The 25,296-nt window shown below is 44.8% G+C and overlaps 3 protein-coding genes across 3 annotated transcripts; all 3 read left to right on the plus strand.

The window, feature by feature from the left end:
• Positions 1-1,352: 1,352 nt before the first annotated feature.
• On the plus strand, positions 1,353-9,201 carry LOC308312107 (uncharacterized protein; the record flags this gene model as incomplete). Its single annotated transcript, XM_080794504.1, has 6 exons — positions 1,353-1,593; positions 3,053-3,259; positions 3,815-4,179; positions 4,263-4,317; positions 7,195-7,311; positions 8,932-9,201. Coding segments are annotated over 6 exons (1,255 nt in total), but the record flags the coding sequence as incomplete, so codon positions are not given.
• Positions 9,202-16,654: 7,453 nt separating this feature from the next.
• LOC308312106 (GTPase IMAP family member 8-like) lies at positions 16,655-18,884 on the plus strand (the record flags this gene model as incomplete). The annotated part of the gene is made up of 3 exons (XM_080794503.1): positions 16,655-17,042; positions 18,302-18,848; positions 18,881-18,884. 3 exons carry the CDS (start codon positions 16,655-16,657, stop codon positions 18,882-18,884), a joined length of 939 nt encoding a protein of 312 aa, XP_080650629.1.
• LOC308312105 (caspase-8-like) lies at positions 18,863-24,695 on the plus strand. Its single transcript, XM_080794502.1, has 9 exons — positions 18,863-18,970; positions 19,647-19,765; positions 20,455-20,934; positions 21,431-21,512; positions 22,272-22,312; positions 22,930-23,041; positions 23,389-23,516; positions 23,612-23,994; positions 24,421-24,695. The coding sequence occupies exons 1-9, from the start codon at positions 18,889-18,891 to the stop codon at positions 24,551-24,553; spliced, it is 1,560 nt and encodes a 519-aa protein (XP_080650628.1). The 5' UTR covers positions 18,863-18,888; the 3' UTR covers positions 24,554-24,695.
• Positions 24,696-25,296: the final 601 nt, after the last annotated feature.

Raw genomic sequence — 25,296 nt, forward strand, 5'->3', positions numbered from 1 at the left:
CTACAGCGCTGCTAGCATCGGTCTACAGCGCTGCTAGCATCACCGCTGCCCGGACACCTGCCAAGACTGACACCAGGAGTGACCGCCAGCCCCACCCCCGCCCGCCCGCCCGCCCGCGTCACCACACGGCAGGTAAGCTAGCTTTATGTTCCAGCGGTAAATCATTCTCCCTGCGCGACGCGTTTAGGCTACACGCTCCGAATGATTAGCAGACGGTATACGAGCTTTTGCATGCGGCTTTCGAAGATTGCGTCACGAGGCAGCCAAGTCTATGGACTTTTTAAATGTTAGTTTAGGACTACTAAATGACGCCGTGAGACGCCATGTGGCTGGTATGAAGGCAGAGAAGAGGGCGCTCCGGGCACCTCGCTTCACGCGTGTGATTTTATATTCTTTTACATTCGGCACCGCGTAGACCCGTTGTGAGAGCTTGTAGATCTGCTGTTTTTGAGGGGCGCCTCCCATGCACCTGGTTTTAATGTTTGTCTTTAGTTCAGAGTTTGTTTAGGAAACGCCGCGTTGACAATGAAGGGAAAATGTACGTCCCCCTCATTACGTCATATTGTCTCTTCATTGTTCTGTTCACTTCATGGGGCCTCAGTCAGGAGGCTCTCCTACATAGACTTCTATTGGCTTCAGTCCAATGGAGGCTCTCCTACATAGACTTCTATTGGCTTCAGTCCAATGGAGGCTCTCCTACATAGACTTCTATTGGCTTCAGTCCAATGGAGGCTCTCCTACATAGACTTCTATTGGCTTCAGTCCAATGGAGGCTCTCCTACATAGACTTCTATTGGCTTCAGTCCAATGGAGGCTCTCCTACATAGACTTCTATTGAGAATGGGGGACAACCAACTGGGACGAGTCCTGGACCGGAAGTATAGGCAGAAAATGCATTTGGACTCGCAGGGCAACAGCCCAGCTTTAATGATCTTGAATCCCTTTACTTTAGATTGTTTTGTAGTAATCGTACAACAGAAACATTACATGGAGACTGTAGTTGTTACTGTACAATACTTTAAAACAGTTGTCATGTTGCACACATGCCCTGGTTGAAAACAATGTATTTCCAAATCCAGCTTATTGTCTCAGTTCAGGCTGCATTAGAACAGCGCTGGCTTTCTGCCCCCTCAATGTCCTATAACTCTTCTATGAGATCGCTCAAAAACTCAAACCCAACGAAAAACTCAAACGAAAAAATCTAAAACTATATCCTAACGTTCCTCTGCACACAGGATGCCTCTCTCCATTCCCATCACCACCCCCCTCCTCCTCCCCCTCCTCCTCCTCCTCCTCCCCCCTCCCGGGAGCCCCTCCTCCTCCTCCTCCTCCGCCTCCCCCCCCCATCCCAGGAGGAGGGGGGGGTCATCGCCGTGTCCCGCGGAGTGCGTGTGCCACGAGGCGTCCGACCTGGTGGACTGCGCCTCGCGCGGCCTGAGCCACGCCCCCGCCCGCCGCGTGCCGCGCGGCACCTGGCTGCTGGACCTCAGCGGGAACCGGCTGACCGAGGTCCGCGCCGGGACCTTCTCCGGGCTGTGGTCCCTGAGGATCCTGCTGATGGCCAACAACAGCATCCAGGCGCTGCAGCCACAGGTAAAACACCACCCCAACACCGGCATCCAGGCGCTGCAGCCACAGGTAAAACACCACCCCAACAACAGCATCCAGGCGCTGCAGCCACAGGTAAAACACCACCCCAACAACAGCATCCAGGCGCTGCAGCCACAGGTAAAACACCACCCCAACACCGGCATCCAGGCGCTGCAGCCACAGGTAAAACACCACCCCAACAACAGCATCCAGGCGCTGCAGCCACAGGTAAAACACCACCCCAACACACCGGCATCCAGGCGCTGCAGCCACAGGTAAAACACCACCCCAACACTGGCATCCAGGCGCTGCAACCACAGGTAAAACACCACCCCAACACCGGCATCCAGGCGCTGCAACCACAGGTAAAACACCACCCCAACACCGGCATCCAGGCGCTGCAGCCACAGGTAAAAACACCACCCCAACACCGGCATCCAGGCGCTGCAGCCACAGGTAAAAACACCACCCCAACACCGGCATCCAGGCACTGCAGCCACAGGTAAAAACACCACCCCAACACCGGCATCCAGGCGCTGCAGCCACAGATAAAACCCCACCCCAACACCGGCATCCAGGCGCTGCAGCCACAGGTAAAACACCACCCCAACAACAGCATCCAGGCGCTGCAGCCACAGGTAAAACACCACCCCAACACCGGCATCCAGGCGCTGCAGCCACAGGTAAAACACCACCCCAACAACGGCATCCAGGCGCTGCAGCCACAGGTAAAACACCACCCCAACAACGGCATCCAGGCGCTGCAGCCACAGGTAAAACACCACCCCAACAACGGCATCCAGGCGCTGCAGCCACAGGTAAAACACCACCCCAACAACAGCATCCAGGCGCTGCAGCCACAGGTAAAACACCACCCCAACAACGGCATCCAGGCGCTGCAGCCACAGGTAAAACACCACCCCAACAACGGCATCCAGGCGCTGCAGCCACAGGTAAAACACCACCCCAACAACGGCATCCAGGCGCTGCAGCCACAGGTAAAACACCACCCCAACAACGGCATCCAGGCGCTGCAGCCACAGGTAAAACACCACCCCAACAACGGCATCCAGGCGCTGCAGCCACAGGTAAAACACCACCCCAACAACGGCATCCAGGCGCTGCAGCCACAGGTAAAAACACCACCCCAACACCGGCATCCAGGCGCTGCAGCCACAGGTAAAACACCACCCCAACACACCGGCATCCAGGCGCTGCAGCCACAGGTAAAACACCACCCCAACACTGGCATCCAGGCGCTGCAGCCACAGGTAAAAACACCACCCCAACACCGGCATCCAGGCGCTGCAGCCACAGGTAAAACACCACCCCAACAACAGCAACCCACGACGGGAAGAACGTGGGCGCTGTCTAGCATCCTGGGTGCATCGTACAGTCTGTGATTCTACAGAACAACGGTGGTTGTGAGTGAATGTTCTGTCGGTTCTTCTTCCTCCCGTAGTCGCTGTCGCTGCAGTTCCTGGAGCGTCTGGACCTGAGCTTCAACGCCCTGACGGGCCTCCCGCACGACTTCTCCCAGAGCCTGAGCGCCCTGCGGGAGCTCCGTCTGGACCACAACCGCCTGGCCGGGCTCAGCGCGCCGGCGCTCGCTCACTTCCACAGCCTGAGGACGCTGGACCTCAGCCACAACCGCATCGCCGCCCTGGAGGTGAGTCGCTGCATGTGGTGGCAAAACATTGCATATTATAAACACTATGGTATTGATTGATTGATTGATTGGGTGAGAAGTTCAGTCACACGAGAGAGAGACTCGGAGTAGAGCCGCTGCTCCTTCGCCTGGAAAGGAGCCAGCTGAGGTGGTTTCGGGGCATCTGGTTAGGATGCCTCTCGGGCGTCTCCCTAGGGAGGTCCTCGACGCACGTCCCACTGGGAGGAGACCCCCGGGGCAGACCAAGGCGCATTTGGAGGAAATACATCGACTCACTGGCCTTGGAACGTCTCGGAATCCCCCCCAGGAGGAAGTCACTAATGTTGCTCTGGAGGAGAGGGGAAGTCTGGAGCTCTCTGGTGGAGCTGTTGCCCCCCGCGACCCCACTACGGATAAGCGGTTGAGGATGGATGGTTGGATGGAATTGATAGTTCTCCTCCCATCCACTTGCATTAAGTTGTAGTTCTCCTCGAATAGATGGGTCTCCATCGTCAAAGTTAACCCTCCCCTGATTCATCTAAAATGGTGTTTTTTTTCTCCCCCCCTGGGTGGAAGGTGGGCGTCCTCAGCGGCCTGCCGCGCCTCGTCTCCCTCAACCTGGAGGCCAACGGGCTGGACGCCGTGCCCGACGGCCTCTGGGCCAGGCAGCAGAGGCTGGAGGTGCTGCTCCTGGGACACAACAACCTGACGGAGCTGCCCCAGGAGGCCCTGGCCCCGCTCAGGAGCCTCAGTCTGCTGGGGCTGCAGGGGAACCGCATGGAGAGGCTCAACTTCAAGGTAGGATTATATTATACGGAGCTGCCCCAGGAGGCCCTGGCCCCGCTCAGGAGGCCCAGTCTGCTGGGGCTGCAGGGGAACCGCATGGAGAGGCTCAACTTCAAGGTAGGATTATATTATACGGAGCTGCGCCAGGAGGCCCAGTCTGCTGGGGCTGCAGGGGAACCGCATGGAGAGGCTCAACTTCAAGGTATATAGGATTATATTATATACGGAGCTGCGCCAGGAGGCCCAGTCTGCTGGGGCTGCAGGGGAACCGCATGGAGAGGCTCAACTTCAAGGTATATAGGATTATATTATATACGGAGCTGCGCCAAGAGGCCCAGTCTGCTGTGTGTTGGCACAGGGGTGAAAAATGGGTTACAAAATCGTGGGATAAAAAATATAAAAAAAAAAAAAAAAAAGAATTAAAAGAAATTTTGAAGGTGTTTTTATTTTATTTTAATTTTAGTTATAGAGGGCAAGTATAGAGCGCCGCAGTCCCTCCCCCTTTCAGAAAATCGAGTGGCCCAGGAAATGAAACCCCAATGCATTCTCCCATCGGCACTTATAATATAATTTATTTAAAGACGGTTACGCCGTGGACAAAGCCAACTCGGATCATGACAAATCATGACAATGAACACAATGTTTTGGGGCCGATCAAATAATTTATAAGACGAAAAACAAAACAAATAGTGTTGTCTCCTGACTTTCTTTTCTTCTTTCTAATGATTTGATCGGCCCAAAACATTGTGTTCATTGTCATGATTTGTCACGATCCGAGTTGGCTTTGTCCGCGGCGTAACCGTCTTTAAATAAATTAAATAAGAAGTGCCGATGGGAGAATGCATTGGGTTTTCATTTCCTGGGCCACTCGATTTTCTGAAAGGGGGAGGGACTACGGCGCTCTATAGGCTATAATGTTTTAAGGCATATTTGTCTTATTAGCCAGGGATCCTTTTAAACACTTTGCAGGATGGGCACATTTCAAACAAAGTCAATACAAAAACGTAAAAAGATCCACCGGCTCATCCGCTGAAAAAAACGTAACCCATTCTGAACGGGAACTCATTTTGGTATTAGCATCATGTTATAGCTTTATAGCTATTGAAAAATAGCAGATCTACAAGCTCATAGCTTGTAGATCTGCTATGTTTGAAAAAAATCTAAGAACGACTGACATTTTTAGAATCTGATCTCAGGTCAGAATGGGAGAGGTGCTGGAAGCTCCGCACACACAGATCTGTTGCACAATCAATGTATTTATTTAGTATTTATTTTATTATATTTACAAACGAAGTAAACAAAAAACAGAATTAACAAAAGCCAATAATGCAAACAAATGCAAATATCAGGCACATAGCCATCATAAAGCAAAGAGCAAATGTAATCTTTTGTCATCTGTTCATAGAACAATTAACACTCATATCGAAATGGTCATTGAGACCTAAGGGTTGTAAACCTTCTAAAGTGTGGATCCAATAGAGAAACAGAAACAAAGTCAATACTAAAACTGCTACAAGGATGAAACGGATAAGCACTAAGACTTGTTTACATCATATGGTCCTCCATTTTCAATTCATCAGAACATTTAAAGACATACAAATAATATACACACTTCTATGAAAAGTCCGACCGGCCTGCAGTGTGTGGTGCAACAGTGCCCCCTGTTGGTACACTCAGAGGACATTGCTGTTCCTTGGAGTCAAAAACAGGAAATCATATATTCTACCGAATTGGTTCAAATTTCAGTCCCACGGTGAAAAACACACGTTAAAAAACAATTTAGTGTTCAGACTTTTCACTGGTAATGTCATAGTATGGTCTAATTCATCACAATACATTAATTGAGATAATATATAATAATATATATAATATTTAAAAAAACATCCTATTGGAAGGTGGCTGTCCCAACCGCTAACCCCTACATTTCAATTCATGAAAAAAGTACTTGAAGGACAACTTTAGTTTTTTTCAACCAAGGTTTATGTTTTAGGTTGTTATTAGAGAAACTAAAAGATGAGTGTTAATTTTCTTTCATTTGCTGCTTTCTTTCGTTTTAGGGATTTTAGCAGTTTTTGACAGGAGGGCGGGGGCATTCGAGCATGGGGCTAAATATTTTACAAAATATTATGGCGATTAATTTTTTTATTATTTACTATAGTCCTAATAAACCCCAAGAAATTACATCTGACCACAAAAGATCACGGGATCTATTGAATGTGACAAACTGACATATTGAGCCTATACACACACAGTACAAGCCTTCCCCCAGTAGGCTACCTTCACATTCAGTAGATCCTGTGATCTGCTGTGGCCAGATGTAATTTCTTGGGGTTTATTAGGACTAGTAAATAATACAAAAATAAATCACCATAAAATGTTCGAATGCCCCCGCCCCCCTGTCAAAAACAGCCAAAATCCCTAAAACGAAAGAAAGCAGCAAATGAAAAAGAATTAAGACTCACCTTTTACTTTCTCTGATAACAACCTAAAACATGAACCTTGGTTGAAAAAAACTAAAGTTGTCCTTTAAATTATTTGTCACTTTCCTAAAAAAAAACTTTCCATTTGATTTATTTTATAGGGATCATGCAGAAGATGAAATTAATAATGAAATGGATTTTGTAGATTTATTTTAAATAAAAAAAACGTTATATAAAAAAAGGGGAGGGGGGGGGGGGGAGTTTTGAACTGAAGCCGTCCATCCATGGGTGCTCTTTGAGAAATTAAACGTAAACATATTTTAAAATGTATTTTCGTGAACGGTTACAGACTCTGTGTGTGTGTGTGTGTGTGTGTGTGTGTGTGTGTGTGTGTGTGTGTGTGTGTGTGTGTGCGCGCGCAATTCTGTAGACTTAGATAGCATTTGATACAGACTTATAGCATGTTATGTAGACAGCATAAGTGCATTGTATGTAGTCATAGCACGTCATAGTACATAATGTATAGCATAGTATAGTATAGATGTATAGTTTATATGTATAGTTTCATTATATAGATATTCCACTGTTACTTTCTTAGCTTACGCATGTTTCATGATAAATGTTTTTATGTGATGTATTCCCATGCTTTTTTGTTTAAGAGCGTCTGCTAAATGCCTAAATTGTAAATTGTGTGTGTGTGTGTGTGTGTGTGTGTGTGTGTGTGTGTGTGTGTGTGTGTGTGTGATGCAGGCGCTGGTCAGTCTGCACACCCTGTCCACTCACGTGCAGCTGTCTCTCAACCCGTGGGTCTGCGACTGCGAGCTGCAGCGCGTCTTCACCAAGCTGCAGCGTGTGCGCCACCTGCAGGTAGGGAGGGAGGGAGCAACCCCCATAACAAGCTATCTACAAGCTTTGGGCTTATCGAGTACCCGCTATCAATAAGCTTTGGGCTTATCGAGGACCCGGTATCTACAAGGTTTTGGCTTATTAGGTACCCGGTATCGATAAGCTTTGGGCTTATCGAGTACCCGCTATCGATAAGCTTTGGACTTATCGGGTACCCGCTATCTACAAGGTTTTGGCTTATTGGGTACCCGGTATCTACAAGGTTTTGGCTTATCGAGTACCCGGTATCGATAAGCTTTGGGCTTATCGAGTACCCGCTATCGATAAGCTTTGGGCTTATCGAGTACCCGCTATCGATAAGCTTTGGACTTATCGGGTACCCGCTATCTACAAGGTTTTGGCTTATTGGGTACCCGGTATCGATAAGCTTTGGGCTTATCGAATACTTGTGCTTATGCTTAAGTCAATCAATCAACTGTATTTATTCAGACTCGGGTCCAGTTGAAAACAGACAACATTATCGAGCATGGCAGCCCATGACGTCATGTTGAAACAATCAAGAGGCGATCAATGAATAAATCTGATCAGCATGTGGGTCTAAAAGTGTATTGATACCTGCCAACCGGCGCAAAATATCACTTTTACTGTGACAGTAGTGACAGTACACACATTAAACAGTTCACAGTTTCTTCAATATTATTTTCCAACAGTAAAAAGGTCTACTACCTTTTCTGTCTGTCGGTCTGTATTTGAAAACCCTTATAGTAAAAGATAATGCTTCTGTTCAACATACTGGTCTGATTGGTCTTACATTCAGGCCAATGTAATAGAAAATGATCGATAAGAACTGATCGATAATAACTGATGGATAAGAACTGATCAATAAGAACTGATCGATAAGAACTGATCGATAAATAACTGATCGATAAGAACTGCTCGATAAGAACTGATCGATAAGAATGATGGTTAATAAGAACTGATCGATAAGAACTGATCGATAAGAATGATCGATAATAAGAACTGATCGATAAGAACTGATGGATAAGAATGATCGATAATAAGAACTGATCGATAATAAGAACTGATCGATAAGAACTGATCGATAAGAACTGATCGATAAGAATGATCGATAATAAGAACTGATCGATAATAAGAACTGATCGATAAGAACTGATTGATAAAGAACTGAACGATAAGAACTGATGGATAAGAATGATCGATAATAAGAACTGACCGATAAGAACTGACCGATAAGAATGATCGATAAGAACTGATCGATAATAAGAACTGATCGATAAGAATGGTCGATAAGAACTGATCGATAATAAGAACTGATCGATAGGAACTGACCGATAAGAACTGACCGATAAAGAACTGAACAATAAGAACTGACGGATAAAGAACTGATCGATAAAGAACTGAACAATAAGAACTGACGGATAAAGAACTGATCGATAAGAACTGACCGATAAGAACTGACGGATAAAGAACTGACGGATAAAGAACTGACGGATAAAGAACTGACCGATAAGAACTGACGGATAAAGAACTGACGGATAAAGAACTGACGGATAAGAACTGACCGATAAGAACTGACGGTTAAAGAACTGAACTCCTCCCCCTGTACCGCCCCCTGCCCAGGTGGAGGACTACGGGCGGGTGACGTGCGCCGGCCCCGCGGCGTGCGCGGGCCGGCCGCTGGCCTCGCTGGACGGCGTGCTGTGCGTGGCGGAGACGGCCGCCGTGCTGGGCGTCACGGGCGCAGTGCTGCTGGTGGGCCTGGCGGGGGCGCTGGTCAAGGCCCATCGCAGCAGCCGCAGCAGGCGGGAGGGGGCGGGGGCGGCGGCGGGCCACCGAGACTCCGCCTCCGCCTCGCTGGGATTGGACGGCAAACGCTCGCCGCCCCTGTGATTGGACAGGCGCGGTCGTCGCGTCACGATGGCGCTTTCTTTTCGTGTGGAAATGGATGATGTGTACTTTATTTAAAGACCCTTTTAAGCGTCGTACGAAGACAACTCCTGTCGTGACAAATCATGACAACAAACCCAATTGTTTTGGGCCGAAAGAAGAACTATAAAGAAGAAAGAAATGACGCTTAAAAGCTCTTTAAATGAATACTTTTTGGAAATGTCTGAGGGGGAAAATGCATTGGGAATCATTTCCTGGGCCTGGCGTCGTCATGATTGAAAGGGGGCGGGACTGTGATACTCTGATCCCCCTGGCCTATGGGATCTGATCCCCCTGGCCTATGGGATCTGATCCCCCTGGCCTATGGGATCTGATCCCCCTGGCCTATGGGAGGGAATTAACCCATTCTGACCTGAGATCAGATTCATACGAGGTTTTCCACTGGACAACACACTGGTCTGATTAACCCATTCTGACCTGAGATCAGATTCTAAAAATGTCAGTCGTTCTTCGATTTTTCAAAAATAGCAGACCTACAAGCTCTGCTATGAGCTTGTAGATCTGCTATTTTTCAATAGCTAAAGCATAACATGATGCTAACACCAAAAGGGGTTCCCGTTCAGAATGGGTTAACCGTACGTTGTATAGCATAAAATGTTTGCCCTGTATTGTTTTGATTTGATTTAATCCAATTATCTATAACAAAATAAAGGTAGATTAGAGATTAGATAGTCTCTGGTTGTCTGTTGTTGTCTTTATATAAACTGTTTGGTGTCAGGCCATCAGTGGCAGTCAAGTGTTGTTTTCGTTTTAGTTTTAGTCATAGTCTCTTTTTTAATTTAGTTTTAGTCGCATTTTAGTCTATAGTGTTAGTCGACTAAATGTCATAAGATTTAAGTCGACTAAATCCACAGTTGATTTAGTCGACTGAAATGTATTTCGGCGGGCCTTGGATGCCGTCGTAATGAGTGTTTTTACACTTTATGAAAATCTACAAGAAAATCTACAAGCTCACGACGCGTTGCGCTGCGACGCGTCGTGAGCTTGTAGATCGGCTATTTTCAACAAAAACTCAAAATTGTACTTAAACTTAATTAAGTGGTGCATTTGAACCAGAACTGTACCGTTCTTTATAGTGTCTATTTGTAGGCCTACGTCTCTAAATGTTTTGATTAATTGAACAATTGGTTCAGAAAAACAGAAAAGCCCAGCAAAACATTTTTCGACACTGAGGCTGTGGTCTGAACTCGGAACATTCGCTGCTCGTTTAACTCAATCAATTAAAATAACGTTTAGAACGCTATTTTGTTCCGATCCATACAGGAATTAGAAGGTTAATACTTTATGCATTTGAGTGTGTATTTTATGTTTACTAACAGACTAAAGTGAGCTGCTTCCTCATTTCTTAAGGAGGAAGCACTGTGGCAGTCTGTGCACATAACCGAGCCGAGGAAGCCACTGAGACAGACGTTTAGTTTGGCCAACTTAGCGGGTTTGAGGCTGAGAAAAATGAGGGTTTTATTTCTGGCGCCTGTCAACACGATCGATTTGTCCCCAATTCACCAGAAAAAGTAGCTAGATTTTCACTAATTCAGTCGCTATGGGGGGTCTGGAAAGAAGCTAAATATGGCGACAAATCCTCTAAGTTGGCAACACTCTCTCTCTCTCTCTCTCTCTCTCTCTCTCTCTCTCTCCCCGCCCTGCTCAGCTGAGTATAACTTCAACTGACCAGGAAGAGAAACCCTGTATTATTATCATCAGCTAAGCTTGTGTTGGATTTAATAGAACTCATTATGAGACGCTGTGAGTTGGACTACAACAGGTTCATTTAATAGAACTCATTCAGTGTGTTGGAGCTACAATAAGTCATAGTTCGGTTACAGTCCTGGAACTTTGGAATATTTTTTACACCGTCGGAATCGAAGAGCGACAGACAGGAGGAGGAGGATGACAGGTAATATAAAGATTCAATGGTGTTACATTGTTTATTAGAACTGTAGGCTATTATGACTGGACGTTAATGCGAATCTATTGTAACAATGTCTTCATTAACCACGTGGACCCTAGCTGTGGTAAATACACCGTGTTTGTGATTCCCCCTGTTCCCCGTGTGTCACTTCCTCCTGAAGTAACCTTGGGTGACGACACCAGTGGCGTGTCAATCACCCATGTGTCAGACCTGTTACCTTTTCCTCATGAGTAGGAAATATTATCTTCACATTCATTTCACATGTTACATTTCTCCTTAAATAAATAACACGTACAGAACAACAAAGTAGAATGACATAAATAATGTGCTTTTGTCACAGTATTAACTGCGTCAAAAACACAATTTTGTTGTACATCAACAGCAGGAAATAACCGATCTACAAGCTCACATAGCGTCTGGTTTTCCCTGAATGTATAGGCATAGTATGACTTAACCTGGAATCAGAATCGACTGTATTGTCACAGCACAGGTTTAGAGGTGTGAAAACTAAGTCTGGGAAGTCTGGGTGCCAAGCAGGGACTGACGCTGTGGGTGCTGGCGGCGTGTTTCATTCCTCCACGTCATCAGTGGCCATACCCGAAGGCGGGGTTGGCGAAAGGGCCTTTCTGTGTGGAGTTTGCATGTTCTCCCCGTGTCCCCTAGGGTAGGTACCCTCACATGTTCTCCCCGTGTCCCCTAGGGTAGGTACCCTCACATGTTCTCCCCGTGTCCCCTAGGGTAGGTACCCTCACATGTTCTCCATGTGTCCCCTAGGGTAGGTACCCTCACATGTTCTCCCCGTGTCCCTATAGGGTAGGTCCCCTCACATGTTCTCCATGTGTCCCCTAGGGTAGGTACCCTCACATGTTCTCCCCGTGTCCCCTAGGGTAGGTACCCTCACATGTTCTCCCCGTGTCCGGTGGGTACCCTCACATGTTCTCCCCGTGTCCCCTAGGGTAGATGCCCTCACATGTTCTCCCCGTGTCCCCTAGGGTAGGTACCCTCACATGTTCTCCCCGTGTCCCCTAGGGTAGATACCCTCACATGTTCTCCCCGTGTCCCCTAGGGTAGATACCCTCACAAAAAACATGCAGTAATCCTGGTCTCTAAACTGCTTCCCCATGCGCTACGTCCAACCAGGGAAACTCCCCCCTGTCAGGTGTAAAGGAGCAACTTGGACACTCGGGCATGAAGGAAGCATGAGTTCAAGTCCGTTGCTCTCCCCTTGTCCTATTGTTGGTGGAGGGTGTGTAGAGCCCAGGATCACATTAGATGATTGACACAGGGGTGAAAAATGGGTTACAAAAGTCGTGGGATAAAAATGAAGAAAAAAAAATATATACATACGTAAACATAGTTAAATGTACTGTAAGTGACATGGAATGACATGGAGCGACATTAAGTGAATGTTTACCACACAGGGGCAGCGGTGGAGCAGGAAGGTTCCCGGTTCCAGAGTTAGTGTCGACGTGTCCTTGAGCAAGACGCTGAACCCCTGATTGCTGCCCACGAGCAGGTTGGTGCCTTGCATGGTTTCCGTGTGTGTGTGTGTGTGCGCGCGTGTGTGTGTGTGTGTGTGTGTGTGTGTGTGTGTGTGTGTGTGTGTGTGTGTGTGTGTGTGTGTGTGTGTGTGTGTGTGTGTGTGTGTGTGTGTGTGTGTGTGTGTGTGTGTGTGTGTGTGTGTGTGTGTGTGTGTGTGTGTGTGTGTGTGTGTGTGTGTGTGTGTGTGTGTGTGTGTGTGTGTGTGTGTGTGTGTGTGTGTGTGTGTGTGTGTGTGTGTGTGTGTGTGTGTGTGTGTGTGTGTGTGTGTGTGTGTGTGTGTGTGTGTGTGTGTGTGTGTGTGTGTGTGTGTGTGTGTGTGTGTGTGTGTGTGTGTGTGTGTGTGTGTGTGTGTGTGTGTGTGTGTGTGTGTGTGTGTGTGTGTGTGTGTGTGTGTGTGTGTGTGTGTGTGTGTGTGTGTGTGTGTGTGTGTGTGTGTGTGTGTGTGTGTGTGTGTGTGCGTGCGTGCGTGCGTGCGTGTGTGTGTGTGTGTGTGTGTGTGTGTGTGTGCGCGCGCATGTGTGCATGTGAATGTAATGTAATATAAAGGGCTTTGGAGAAAGGCACTGTATAAATTAATGATTTACCCAGCATGCATTGTAAAAGTAAAAGCACCCCCACTGGACAATCACCATGTTTGTTCCTACATTGACCTTAAAGGAGAATTCCATACTAAAAGGCTTTCTTACCTTTCTTTGTAGTTGTTACGTCCCCACCAAAGATGTCCAGGTGTTATTTTATGCAAAAGCTCCTTATTGGCTGTTTCCCCCTATACCATAAGCCCTAAATGAATTGCATTGAATTGAATAGGAATTGAATGGGGCTATGGGGTGTTGTGCTAATTCGCTTATTTCCATCGCTCAAAATTAAAATTTCTTTGTATATATCCTCTCTTCATAATGTAAATAATATCCCAAGCGGCACACTTTACTACTTATTTCGATGGAAATAAGCGAATTAGCACAACACCCCATAGCCCCATTCAATTCCCATTCAATTCAATGCAATTCATTGAGGGCTTATGGTAGGGGAAATAGCCAATAAGGAGCTTTTGCACAAAGAAACACCTGGACCTCTTTGGTGGGGACGTAACGACTACAAAGAAAGGTAAGAAAGATAAAAAAGCATTCTAGCATGGAATTCTCCTTTAATTCTCACACATCTGGACATGAGTACCAGCCTATAGAGCAATAATAAGTTCATACATGCGTGTTATATTAATTAAACATGTCTGGCATGAGAACAATTTACAATGTAGGCATTTAGCAGACGCTCTTAATCCAGAGCGACTTACATTAAGCAAGAACAAAAAAGCATGGGAATACATCACATATATAAAAAGCATTTATCATGAAACATGCGTAAGCTAAGAACGTAACGGTGGAATATCTATATAATGAAACTATACATATAAACTGTACATAAATACTATACTATACTATTGTGTACTATGAAGTGCTATGACTACATACAATGCAATTATAGTGCTGTCTACATAACATGCTATAAGTCTGTATCAAATGCTATTGTCGTGTATTTGAATCATATAGCATAATTCATATCTACTTGTTTAGTCATAATGGTACATTTCTGCATGGCCATTTGTCTCACCGAAGTGAGTCATCACCCACCCCACAGTGTCTTAAACCATTTGCATATCAATTGTCCACAGGCAGGAAGCCTCGTGGCTTCACTCTTTGACTAGATAATTCTTGAGTGATCTTGTATCTGATATTACCTTTAGGGTCTAGACCACCTGTGGATTTGGGCCTTCCTGTTTCATTGTTAAATGACAGAGCCAACAGACTACAGTTGGTCTCTTTACATTCTATGACACACACACACACACACACACACACACACACACACACACACACACACACACACACACACACACACACACACACACACACACAGGGACAAAAGGTGACACCAGACTGCATGAGGGGGATGGATAAAAGGGGTGGATGGGGAAGGAATGGGGGGCTCTGAGGCTGGGGAGTTGAAAAGATGGAGGGAGCCCAGGACGGTGACCCTGGCCTGAATGTGCTGCTCAGATGGAAGAGATGACTTTGCTATGCTTGTAACCTGTAACGATGGGAGATGCCTTAATTGAATAAAGACGGACTTGGCCTGGGAATCGGAGCTCGTGTGTTGTGTTCATTCTGCATTAGGAAAATAAGGTACAGTTCCACATGACATTATACGACACTATCTAAGTCTAAAAAAGTGCTATCTAAGGGTAAGTGCTACCCCTCCCCCCACCACCACCCTCACCACAACAGGCCTGCCAGTCATATCTCAACCAGCTACGACACCGAGGGGGCAGAAAACAGCCCGGTCACGTGGGTTCATGTAACTCGTTTGTCACTGTAACCTATAAAGCCCATAGACTCCAATGCATTCCGTTAAACTTCCGGGTCAGGCCTTTGCGTCGCTCTTCGCCCAATATAGAAGTCTATATATAATGTAGAAGGACTGAAGCCCCATGACGGGAACGGAGTCGTCGTAACTCTGCGAGCTGTATGGCTCTGCTCTGAACTCTGAACTTGTACAATAAATTGTGCTGAAGGTTTTATCATCTTTTTATAATCCTGCCTGTTGGACGGTTGGCCGTCATTTATTGTTTTATTGTGGCGTTCACTCAGTTAGTTAGTCTTGTGGCGGCAGTAGTTCAGGGGGTAGAGTGGCCCGTAGAGCGGCTGGCCAGATGGGAACTATAGGGCGAGGTTCCCGGTTCGATCCCGGCCGGACTTGATTGATTGACATCAATACCCACAATGCAATGCTTTGTTTTCAAGAGTTATATGCACAGAAACGTCGGTATAGCATTATAAATTAAATACAATAACCCCCAGGTACCTCTCCCCTCTATTTCCCATTCAAAGTGCATATTTGTCTTACTGTATATATGATATATGTGTGTGTGTGTGTGTGTAATAGATGTAGACAACGCTATTTAGTATATACGCATAGTTTCATTATATATATATTTATTCCACTGCCAGGTTCTTAGCTTACGTAGGATTCATGATGACTATTTATATGTATGTGATGTATTACCAGTTTACTGTAAATCACTCTGGATTAAGAGCATCTGCTAAATGCATAATTTGTAAATCATTAGGTCAGTTCTGGTCAATATGTTGTTTTTCTACTCTTATTATTAAACATTGTAACATTGTAATAATTAGTGATTTATTGGTGACTGCTGTGTTTCTATTGTATTCTTACCACGGCTGTCCCTCGCTGTTCTCTGAGTTTAAATAAAGGTTATAATGATACTGTATGGTTTATTAATGCCATTAATATATATTAATGATAATTATTATTATAGGCGTTTCCAGTTCGCTACAATGTGGAAACAATGGAGGAAACAACAGAACAGCAGCTCTTCAGCAGGTAAAACTGTGTGTGTGTGTGTGTGTGTGTGTGTGTGTGTGTGTGTGACTGTGTGTGTGTGTGTGTGTGTGTGTGTGTGTGTGTGTGTGTGTGTGTGTGTGTGTGTGTGTGTGTGTGTGTGTGTGTGCAGTTTGAGCATAATAATTGCAATGATGTTAGTATTATTTAAAAAAAAAAACTGATCTTTATCAATATTTATTTTTCCGACCAGGGAAGAGCAGCGACCCGTCAGAACTGAACATTGTTCTGATCGGGGGAAGAGTTCCTGGTAAACTCAGTGGAAAGAGTTCAGTAGGAAACATCATCCTGGGCAGAGAGGCTTTTAGAACAAACACATTCACATCTCAGAGTGTCATGAGACAAGAGTTAGTGTCAGGGAGACAGGTCAGTGTGGTCGACACTCCAGGATGGTGGTCTGGTCAGCCCCTAGATCTGACCCCAAAACTCACCCAGTTAGAAATACAAAAGAGTGTGAGTCTGTGTCCTCCAGGACCACATGCCTTTGTCCTAGTGGTCAGATTGGACAGTCAATATAATGGAACAGGGATGTCAGCAGAGGAACATGTGAGATTCCTCCTCAGTGACACAGTGTGGAAACGCACTATTGTGGTGTTCACTGTAGCTGATAAAAACAACATGAGACCTGATCTCATTAGATCTAGCCCTGGTTTAAGATATCTCACAGAGAAATGTGAAGGTCGCTTCTATGTCCTTGACATCAGTGACAGAGGAGATGGTGGTCAGGTCACAGAGCTGCTGCAGAAGGTAGATCAGATTGTGCAGAGTAATGGTGGTCACTATGAGACAGAAGAACACGTCTCAGAGGAACTGAAGGAGAAGGAGAGAAGTATCCGAAGAAGAGCAGAACAAAGGAGGAAAGACGCCCAGAAACAACCAACTGAACCTCCTCTGGGCCGCGGCTCGTCAGAAAGAGGTAAAAACACTGGATGAATTAATTAATTCATAACTGGCCATTTTGGGTGGGAACCCTTTTTGGTGTTAGCATTATGTTGTGCTTTAGCTATTGAAAAATAGCTCTACATCTACAAGCTCATATCGCGCGCTATGAGCTTGTAGGTCTGCTATTTTTTTAATCGTACCCCGAAATTATCTGTAATTGGCCGCCGACTCCAATCTGAAAATACCCCCCCCCCCCCACCCCAGAAGCAAAGATATGAGTTAAAAACATTCGCTCTGAAAGAATATTCAAAGATTTGCGACACATTTTCAAGTTTTTTCAAAAATAGCAGACCTACAAGCTCTTAGCGTGCCACTCTGTGCCGTGCTACGAGCTTGTAGATCTGCTGTTTTCCAATAGCTAAAGCATAACATAATGCTTAAAACACCAAAAGGGGTTCCCGTCCAGAATGCGTTAAAGCCCATTATGTTTGAACGGAGTTCCTCAGGGCTCTAAACTGGCTGCTGGGGTTTAAGTGGTTAAAATAAGAAAAGTTCACCAAAACAGTTGATCTACAAGCTCACAACGCATCACAGTGTGAGGTGTTGTGAGCTTGTAGATCTGCTCTGTTCACTATTTGTCATAATTATAATAATGTATATAGGGCTTATACCCACATCCCCATTCTGGGGAAATAGCTGATCTACAAGCTCACAACGTGTCGCGTAGCATCGTGTTGTGAGCTTGTAGATCAGCTATTGTAGGCTAATATATTTAGTGTAGAGTGAAAACATGTAGACGCCTAGTACACTTCCCTGGGGGACTCCACTCAGCTAAGTATAGGGTTGACCTTGTATGTCCAAAACACTTCCTTTTAGTCAGTATTCTTAAAACATTTAAAATTTGTAAAAAAATAAATAATATAGCAGATCTACAAGCTCATAACGCAGCGCATTGCAATGTGATGTGAGCCTGTAGATCATTAGTTTCACTATTATTATTATTAGGGTGTTTAAACATTAACATTAAATAAAATAAAATTGTAGATCTTCTATTTTCACTACTTTAGCGTGACACTCCTGTATTGTATGGTGAGGCAGGTCGTTCATTTACAGCAACGACGTATTTTGTTATAATGACAAATAGAGAAAACAGCAGATCTACAAGCTCACAATGTGTCACGTTGAGAAGCAACATGAGCTTGTAGATCGGCTATTGTAGCGTTTTTAAACTAAAACCAAAACGTCGGAGATGTTGTTAAACAAAGTGAAAGTAAACAATGTTTTCTCTGACAGGACGGACCGACCTCAGGATTGTGGTGTTGGGAAGGCAGTACTCTGGGAAGAGTTCAGCAGGAAACACCATTCTGACAGGACGTGGTTTTAAAGCAGGTCAGAGGTCAGTGCAGTGTGAGGTGAGACAGGGCAGCGTAGCAGGGAGACAGGTGACAGTGGTGGACTCACCAGGCTGGTGGTACAACCGTCCACTACAGGACACCTCAGAGATGGACAGACTGGAGATCCAGGACAGTGTGTGTCACTGTCCTCCTGGACCACATGCTGTTCTTCTGGCCGTTCCTCTTAGTGAAGCATTCACCAAAGAAATGAGAGTAGCCGTAGAGGAACACATGAGCCTTCTGCCACAGAGCCTCAGGAGTCACGCTATAGCCCTGTTCACCCATGGAGACCGTCTGGGAGAACGAAGCATTGAGCAGCACATTGAGGCTGAAGGAGAAGACCTCCGCTGGCTTGTTGACCGATGTGGGAACAGGTATCATGTCTTCAACAACCAGAAGAGAGATGACAGTCAGGTCACACAGCTTCTGGAGAAGATAGATGAGATGTTGTCAGGAAACACAGGTGGACACTGTGAAGTTGAGAAGATGTCAGCGAGGAAGAGGAACATGGAGGAACGTGTCAAGACACTGACCAGGAAACTGACCGCCCTGAAAGCTCTCTGTGAAGGTGAGCTGTCTGTCTGTCTGTCTGTCTGTCTGTCTGTCTGACAGACAGGTTTTTGTACAGTACAGCCATGAAAAAAACCTACATTTTTAAACTACATCTTAATGTAGATTAGAGAGAAGAAACGTCAGTAAAGCATCAACTCATACATGATTCATGTAAATGTTTGTATTCTCAATGTTAAAACATTAATGTTATTAATAATTCATATAACTCTGAATTCTTTAATTCATACATTGCTGAATTTCACCAGTGTTAAGTAGCACAGTGTGTCACATCGCAACACGTTGAGAGCTTGTAGATCGGCTATTTTTGAACAAAGTAACTAGTAACTAAAGCTGTAAAATAATAATTGAAGTGAAGTAAAAGTATAATATTTCCCTCTGAGATGTAGTGGAGTAGAAGTATGACGTACAGTATCAAAATGGTAAAGTAAAACTACCTCAAATGTGTACTTACTGTAAGTACATCACTTGAGTAAATGTATACTTGGTTACTTTACAGCAGTGGTTCTCAAAGTGTGGTCCGGGGACCCCCAGGGGTCCTTGAGGGGTTTCCAGGAGGTCCCACTGCAACATGTTCCATATTTTATACGTTGGTTAGTCATAAATAGTCATAGTGTGTGTGTGTGTGTGTGTGTGTGTGTGTGTGTGTGTGTGTGTGTGTGTGTGTGTGTCAGGAGAACATCAGAGTCTATCAGATGTCAGGGTGGTGTTGGCTGGAGGGAAGCAGGCTGACAGGACCAGAGCTGGAAACCTCATTCTGCAGAAGATTGTGTTTACAGTAACTCTATGGAAGGTGAGTAATAATTATGATCTGAATGAGATGTTATAATGAATGAGCTCACAGTAAACAGTAAAGACCTTAAATATAAATGTTTTATGATGATAATGTGAAAGTATCTGCTGTCATGAATGTTGAACCACTTCCACCCTGGTGTCCTAACCAACCCCGCTATATTTCTGCATTATAAATAGCAGATCTACAAGCTCACAACCTGTCACTTATAGGGACACATTGTGAGCTTGTAGATGATGATCACAGATTTTCCCCTTATGACTAAACGTTTTGGCCATTTCTTTACTATTTTGAAAAACATTTACAAATGGTAATATAGCCGATCTACAAGCTCACAGCGTGTCGATGTAGATTGGCTATTTGAACCATTTTAAAAATGTTTTACAAAATAGTAGAAAAAGCCTAAATCTTTGAGGCTAAAGGCTAAAGGCTGTTGGGCTCCGACACACCAGTCGAGACTAAACTAGTGCTCGTTTCGTTCACGTGTGGTCAATGTTTTTTTCACGCTATGCGGCCACGCCCATCATGAGCAAACGCGGCGTAGCTGATCCAAGCAAGAATTAAGACTAACATACAGTAAACCTCATAATATTATTATTATGACTAACATACAGTAAACCTCATATTATTATTATTATTATTATTATTATTATTATTATGACTAACATACAGTTAACCTCATATTCCAGGAGTTTAAAACCCAGCCTAAACTGACAGAATGTGTCAGAGAACAGAGACGAGTTGCTGACAGAACAGTGAGTGTGGTGATGTGTCCAGACTGGTCGACTACACCTCCATCCCAGAAGACCAAAGACGTCCTTCTACACGGTGTGACTCTGTGTTCTCCTGGACCCCACGCTGTCCTGGTGATGGTCGATGTGAAGTCCAGATTCTGTGAAGCTGACAGGAGATCAGTGGAGGAACACATGGAGCTGCTGGGGCACACAGTCTGGAGACAAGCTCTGGTTCTGTTCATGTTTGGATTCTGGCTGGGAGGGAGACGTGTTGAGGAGTACATCGAGGCTGAAGGAGAACCTCTGAGGAGGATCCTGGAGAAATGTGGCTACAGGTACCATGTTCTACGTGGTAACAACTGGGACATTTCAGAGGTAACACAGCTGATGGAGAAAACAGAAGACATGGTGACGAGGAACGGAGGACACTTCAAGGTGGGACATGAGACAAACATGACACTGTTTGAAAGACTGAAAATAAATAAAACATTTACTGCTGAAGAATGATAAGATAATGTATTAATCTCTGTGGTGGATGTCGTATAGCAGTATAAAGTAGTGTAAAACACAAGACAAGATGAGAGTGGAGAGAAGAAAAGATACAAAAATACAAAACAAAATAAACTAAATGGGCTTAGAATGGAACGGACGAGAAGAAGAATGAGATGAGAGAGATGAGAGAGGAAGTTGAATAGTTTGTGGAAACACTGGACCTAATGACCTGTCTGAGGGTTTGTCTAACACTCTGTCTCTGATATACAGCATATACAGAACACACTGTTACAGATATATATCTACACATTATGACATTATGTACATTGATGCCTTCCTTTCATTTGACCTCTTATCCAAAGCTGTAAGGTCAATACTAGATTAAACTGATTGTAAATAGATAAATAGATAAATACATCTTCTTTTGTTCTACGTACAGCGTGACGAGTCCAGCAGGGTGACAGCAGCAGCAGCTAGACTCTCTACTGGATTGAATACTGGACGTGTGATGCAGGTTGCAGGTTAGTCTATATTCTTTAACGGGTCGTTAAGAGGAAGCTATCTGATTGGTTGAAACAGCCTTCTAGCCGGTGGTTTAACCAGCACTGTTCACCACCTAATCAAAACAAAGAATTCAGCTGCTTGTCTGTAGGTGAGACTACAGTGTAATGTAACAATGCATTGTTGTCTGTAGGCCAGACTACAGTGTAATGTAACAATGCATTGTTGTCTGTAGGTGAGACTACAGTGTAATGTAACAATGCATTGGTGTCTGTAGGTGAGACTACAGTGTAATGTAACTATGCATTGGTGTCTGTAGGTGAGACTACAGTGTAATGTAACAATGCATTGGTGTCTGTAGGTGAGACTACAGTGTAATGTAACTATGCATTGTTGTCTGTAGGTGAGACTACAGTGTAATGTAACTATGCATTGTTGTCTGTAGGTGAAACTACAGTGTAATGTAACAATGCATTGTTGTCTGTAGGTGAGACTACAGTGTAATGTAACTATGCATTGTTGTCTGTAGGTGAGACTACAGTGTAATGTAACTATGCATTGTTGTCTGTAGGTGAGACTACAGTGTAATGTAACTATGTATTGTTGTCTGTAGGCCAGACTACAGTGTAATGTAACGATGCATTGGTGTCTGTAGGTGAGACTACAGTGTAATGTAACTATGCATTGTTGTCTGTAGGTCAGACTACAGTGTAATGTAACTGTATTGTTGTCTGTAGGTCAGACTACAGTGTAATGTAACTATGCATTGTTGTCTGTAGGTGAAACTACGCCACCCCCTCAAGAAGAGCATCTTGCTGAGGTAAATATCTCGGTCTAATGGCTGCCATCCTCTTTATCTCTAAAACATTTCAGAGAATATTGAATTATAGTGATGGAAAATAATCTGTCATAACCTGTAAATGTTCACAATGTCTTTATTCCTCATGTCAGCATGTAATTCTTTCCACAGCTTTAGTGTAGGGAGTCTTCTATTGTTGGTCGTGATGAGTGACACCTGGCAGTATTAAATATATATCACATACATTTATATATACAGTACTTGCACTTGACTTTGAATGAAGAGCATCTCTCATCGTTCTCCTACTGTAAACGTTACAGTAACAGACATTATGGATCTAGACAAAGTGAGATTGATTTCTGAAAAGATGAACATAAGTTCACCACACTTTGGCCAATTGTTGTTTTGCTGTTTTTACGCAATAATCTACACTGCGGCATCAGCACGTTCCTATTGCAACAGTTTAAAATAACAGAGAAAGAAATCATGCTCCCATTATTTTCTATAGCATTTCCTAGATTACTGACTGTATCTAATCATTGGGATTGGAATAATAATTATGATTTCAGTAGATTGATCTCGTGTGTGTGTGTGTGTGTGTGTGTGTGTGTGTGTGTGTGTGTGCGCGCGTCCTACAGAATGAATACTACACACTGACTCATATCCCACGCGGGACGTGTTTGATCATCAACAACGAGATATTCACCGTGGACGAGCTGAATGACCGACCAGGAACTCTGAAAGACCAGGGTTCGTATCCCTGCTTTAGTGATCTGATCTATTTCTGATAGTCAATAAAGGCCTTTGGACCACTAGTTATGGGTGGCCTTGGTGATCACATCTGGGGAGCCAGAGGTCCTGGTTGTACCACAGCTGAGTGGTTAGTGGTCCTATGGCGGTACGATTCCAGGCCAGGCCAGCATTGTGTCCAAGGAGTTCTATCTTCCTAAAAACATTCTCTCTCTCTCTCTCTCTCTCTCTCTCTCTCTCTCTCTCTCTCTCTCTCTCTCTCTCTCTCTCTCTCTCTCTCTCTCTCTCTCTCTCTCTCTCTCACTCTCTCTCACTCTCTCTCTCTCTCTCCTCATGGTGTCACACAGAGGAACTGAGCAAGGTGTTCTCCAAGCTGGGCTTTGAGGTGGAGACACACTCCGACCAGACAGCAGAGGGCATCCGTCGTGTGCTGAAAGAACTGGGAGGAGGAGATTTCAGCGAGGCAGATGCTTTGGTAGGAGGTGTTGAACATCTACACAGAGGTGTCAGTCCTTCCCTGTGCATTGGCCTGTTTCCACACTTTCATTGTGCCTCTTTCATTGACATCAGGTGGTGTGTGTGCTGTCTCACGGCGACATGGGATGCGTGTCGGGTTCGGATGGTGAGAAGGTTTCGCTCAGAGAGTTGACTCAGCCCTTCAGAAGCAGGAACGCTCCCACCTTGGCAGGGAAGCCCAAGCTGTTCTTCATCCAGGCGTGCCAGGGGAGCGACTTCCAGCGGGGGGTGTTGCTGCCACCCCCGACACCCAGCGGGGGACAGGGCGACATACAGGAAGACTCCGTCTCGTCGCCCCGGGACGAAATGGTTCCAGACGAAGCAGACTTCCTGATGGGCATGTCGACCGTGGAGGAATACAAATCATTCCGGCACATTAAGAAAGGTTCCTTCTACATCCAGGAGCTGTGTGAACAGCTTGAGAGAAGAGCAGTCAGGTGAGACTTTCAACGTCTGTCAGATTGACTTTACAAGCCTTTAACAATAAATGTTCATCTGTTCCAAGTAGAACGACTTCCTTCTTTTACTATTTTGTTTACAAAATAAGCCATTGGGAGGAGAATACCAGTAGATAATTGTATTATTATTAATATTATTATAGTAATAAGCCATTGTGACATGCCAAAGGGGACATAATATTGCTAAAATTGTCCTAAAGGGAACTCTTTTTGATATGCGATGTAAATCATTCTGACAGGACACTCTGCCCTCTGTGTTGTCATGAGCTCTGACACAGAGAAGTGATTTCCACATCCTCCTCACTACAGAATAAATAAACATCGATGAAATGTCCAGAGCTGGATTTTAGCTGTATTTCTGTTTTCCTACTGTAACGTTCTACTCCACGCTTTGTTTCCTGACAGAGGAGAAGACATCATCAGAGTCCTGACGGCCGTGAACCGGGAGGTGGGCGGCAGACAGAACACGAACAAACAACAAATGCCAGATATCCGCCGTAACACCCTGAGAAAGACACTCGTCCTCAAATTCATCTGAGACAACGAGACTGTACAGCTTCCAAGTATGACGCACACGCTGACCATTTCTCTACTGTATGCTTCATATTAGTTTTGTTTATGAAGTGGGAAGTCTGGTCTTGTTTTTCAAAGTGCCTTAACCATAATCATGACGTGTCAGTGACCTATCACGGAACACAAAGCAATAATAACACACCCCTGAATTCAGCGATTGACCAATCAGATTCAAGCATTCAACCGAGCCGTGCAATAATGACAAATATGTTTCTATGACCATATTTAATATTATACCATAAGGAAATGTACCTGATCTTTGGCGTTTGGGTTCAAAGGTCACTAGTAGAATCTTCTGGGAGTGACGGCAGGCTTTAGGTGAAGGTATGGAGACCATTCAGGTCAACATTCTTCAATTCATCTTTCATTTCTTTTTCTCACATATAAACTGATCTAAGGAGTTGATTATAGTCTTATTACTTTTTTTTACTAAACGGAGACCAGCCAATCAGAATGAAGGAATAAGACTAGCCGTTTTAAACCTGCCCTGAAGGACCAGATACAACTAAAGGGTTTCTCCTTCAGAAACAGTATCCTGGGTCCTTTTATAATGTATATACAGTAGGTTATGATACAACTAAAGGGTTTCTCCTTCAGGAACAGTATCCTGGGTCCTTTTATAATGCGTATACAGTAGATTATGTCACTTTTGACAATGTTTATTGGGGTTGATGTTTGGGTCATGGTCGAGGCTACATTGTTTAAAGT

Source organism: Protomyctophum bolini (assembly GCF_963924005.1).
Source record: "Protomyctophum bolini genome assembly, contig: SCAFFOLD_354, whole genome shotgun sequence".
NCBI classification, from domain to species: Eukaryota; Metazoa; Chordata; class Actinopteri; order Myctophiformes; family Myctophidae; genus Protomyctophum; species Protomyctophum bolini.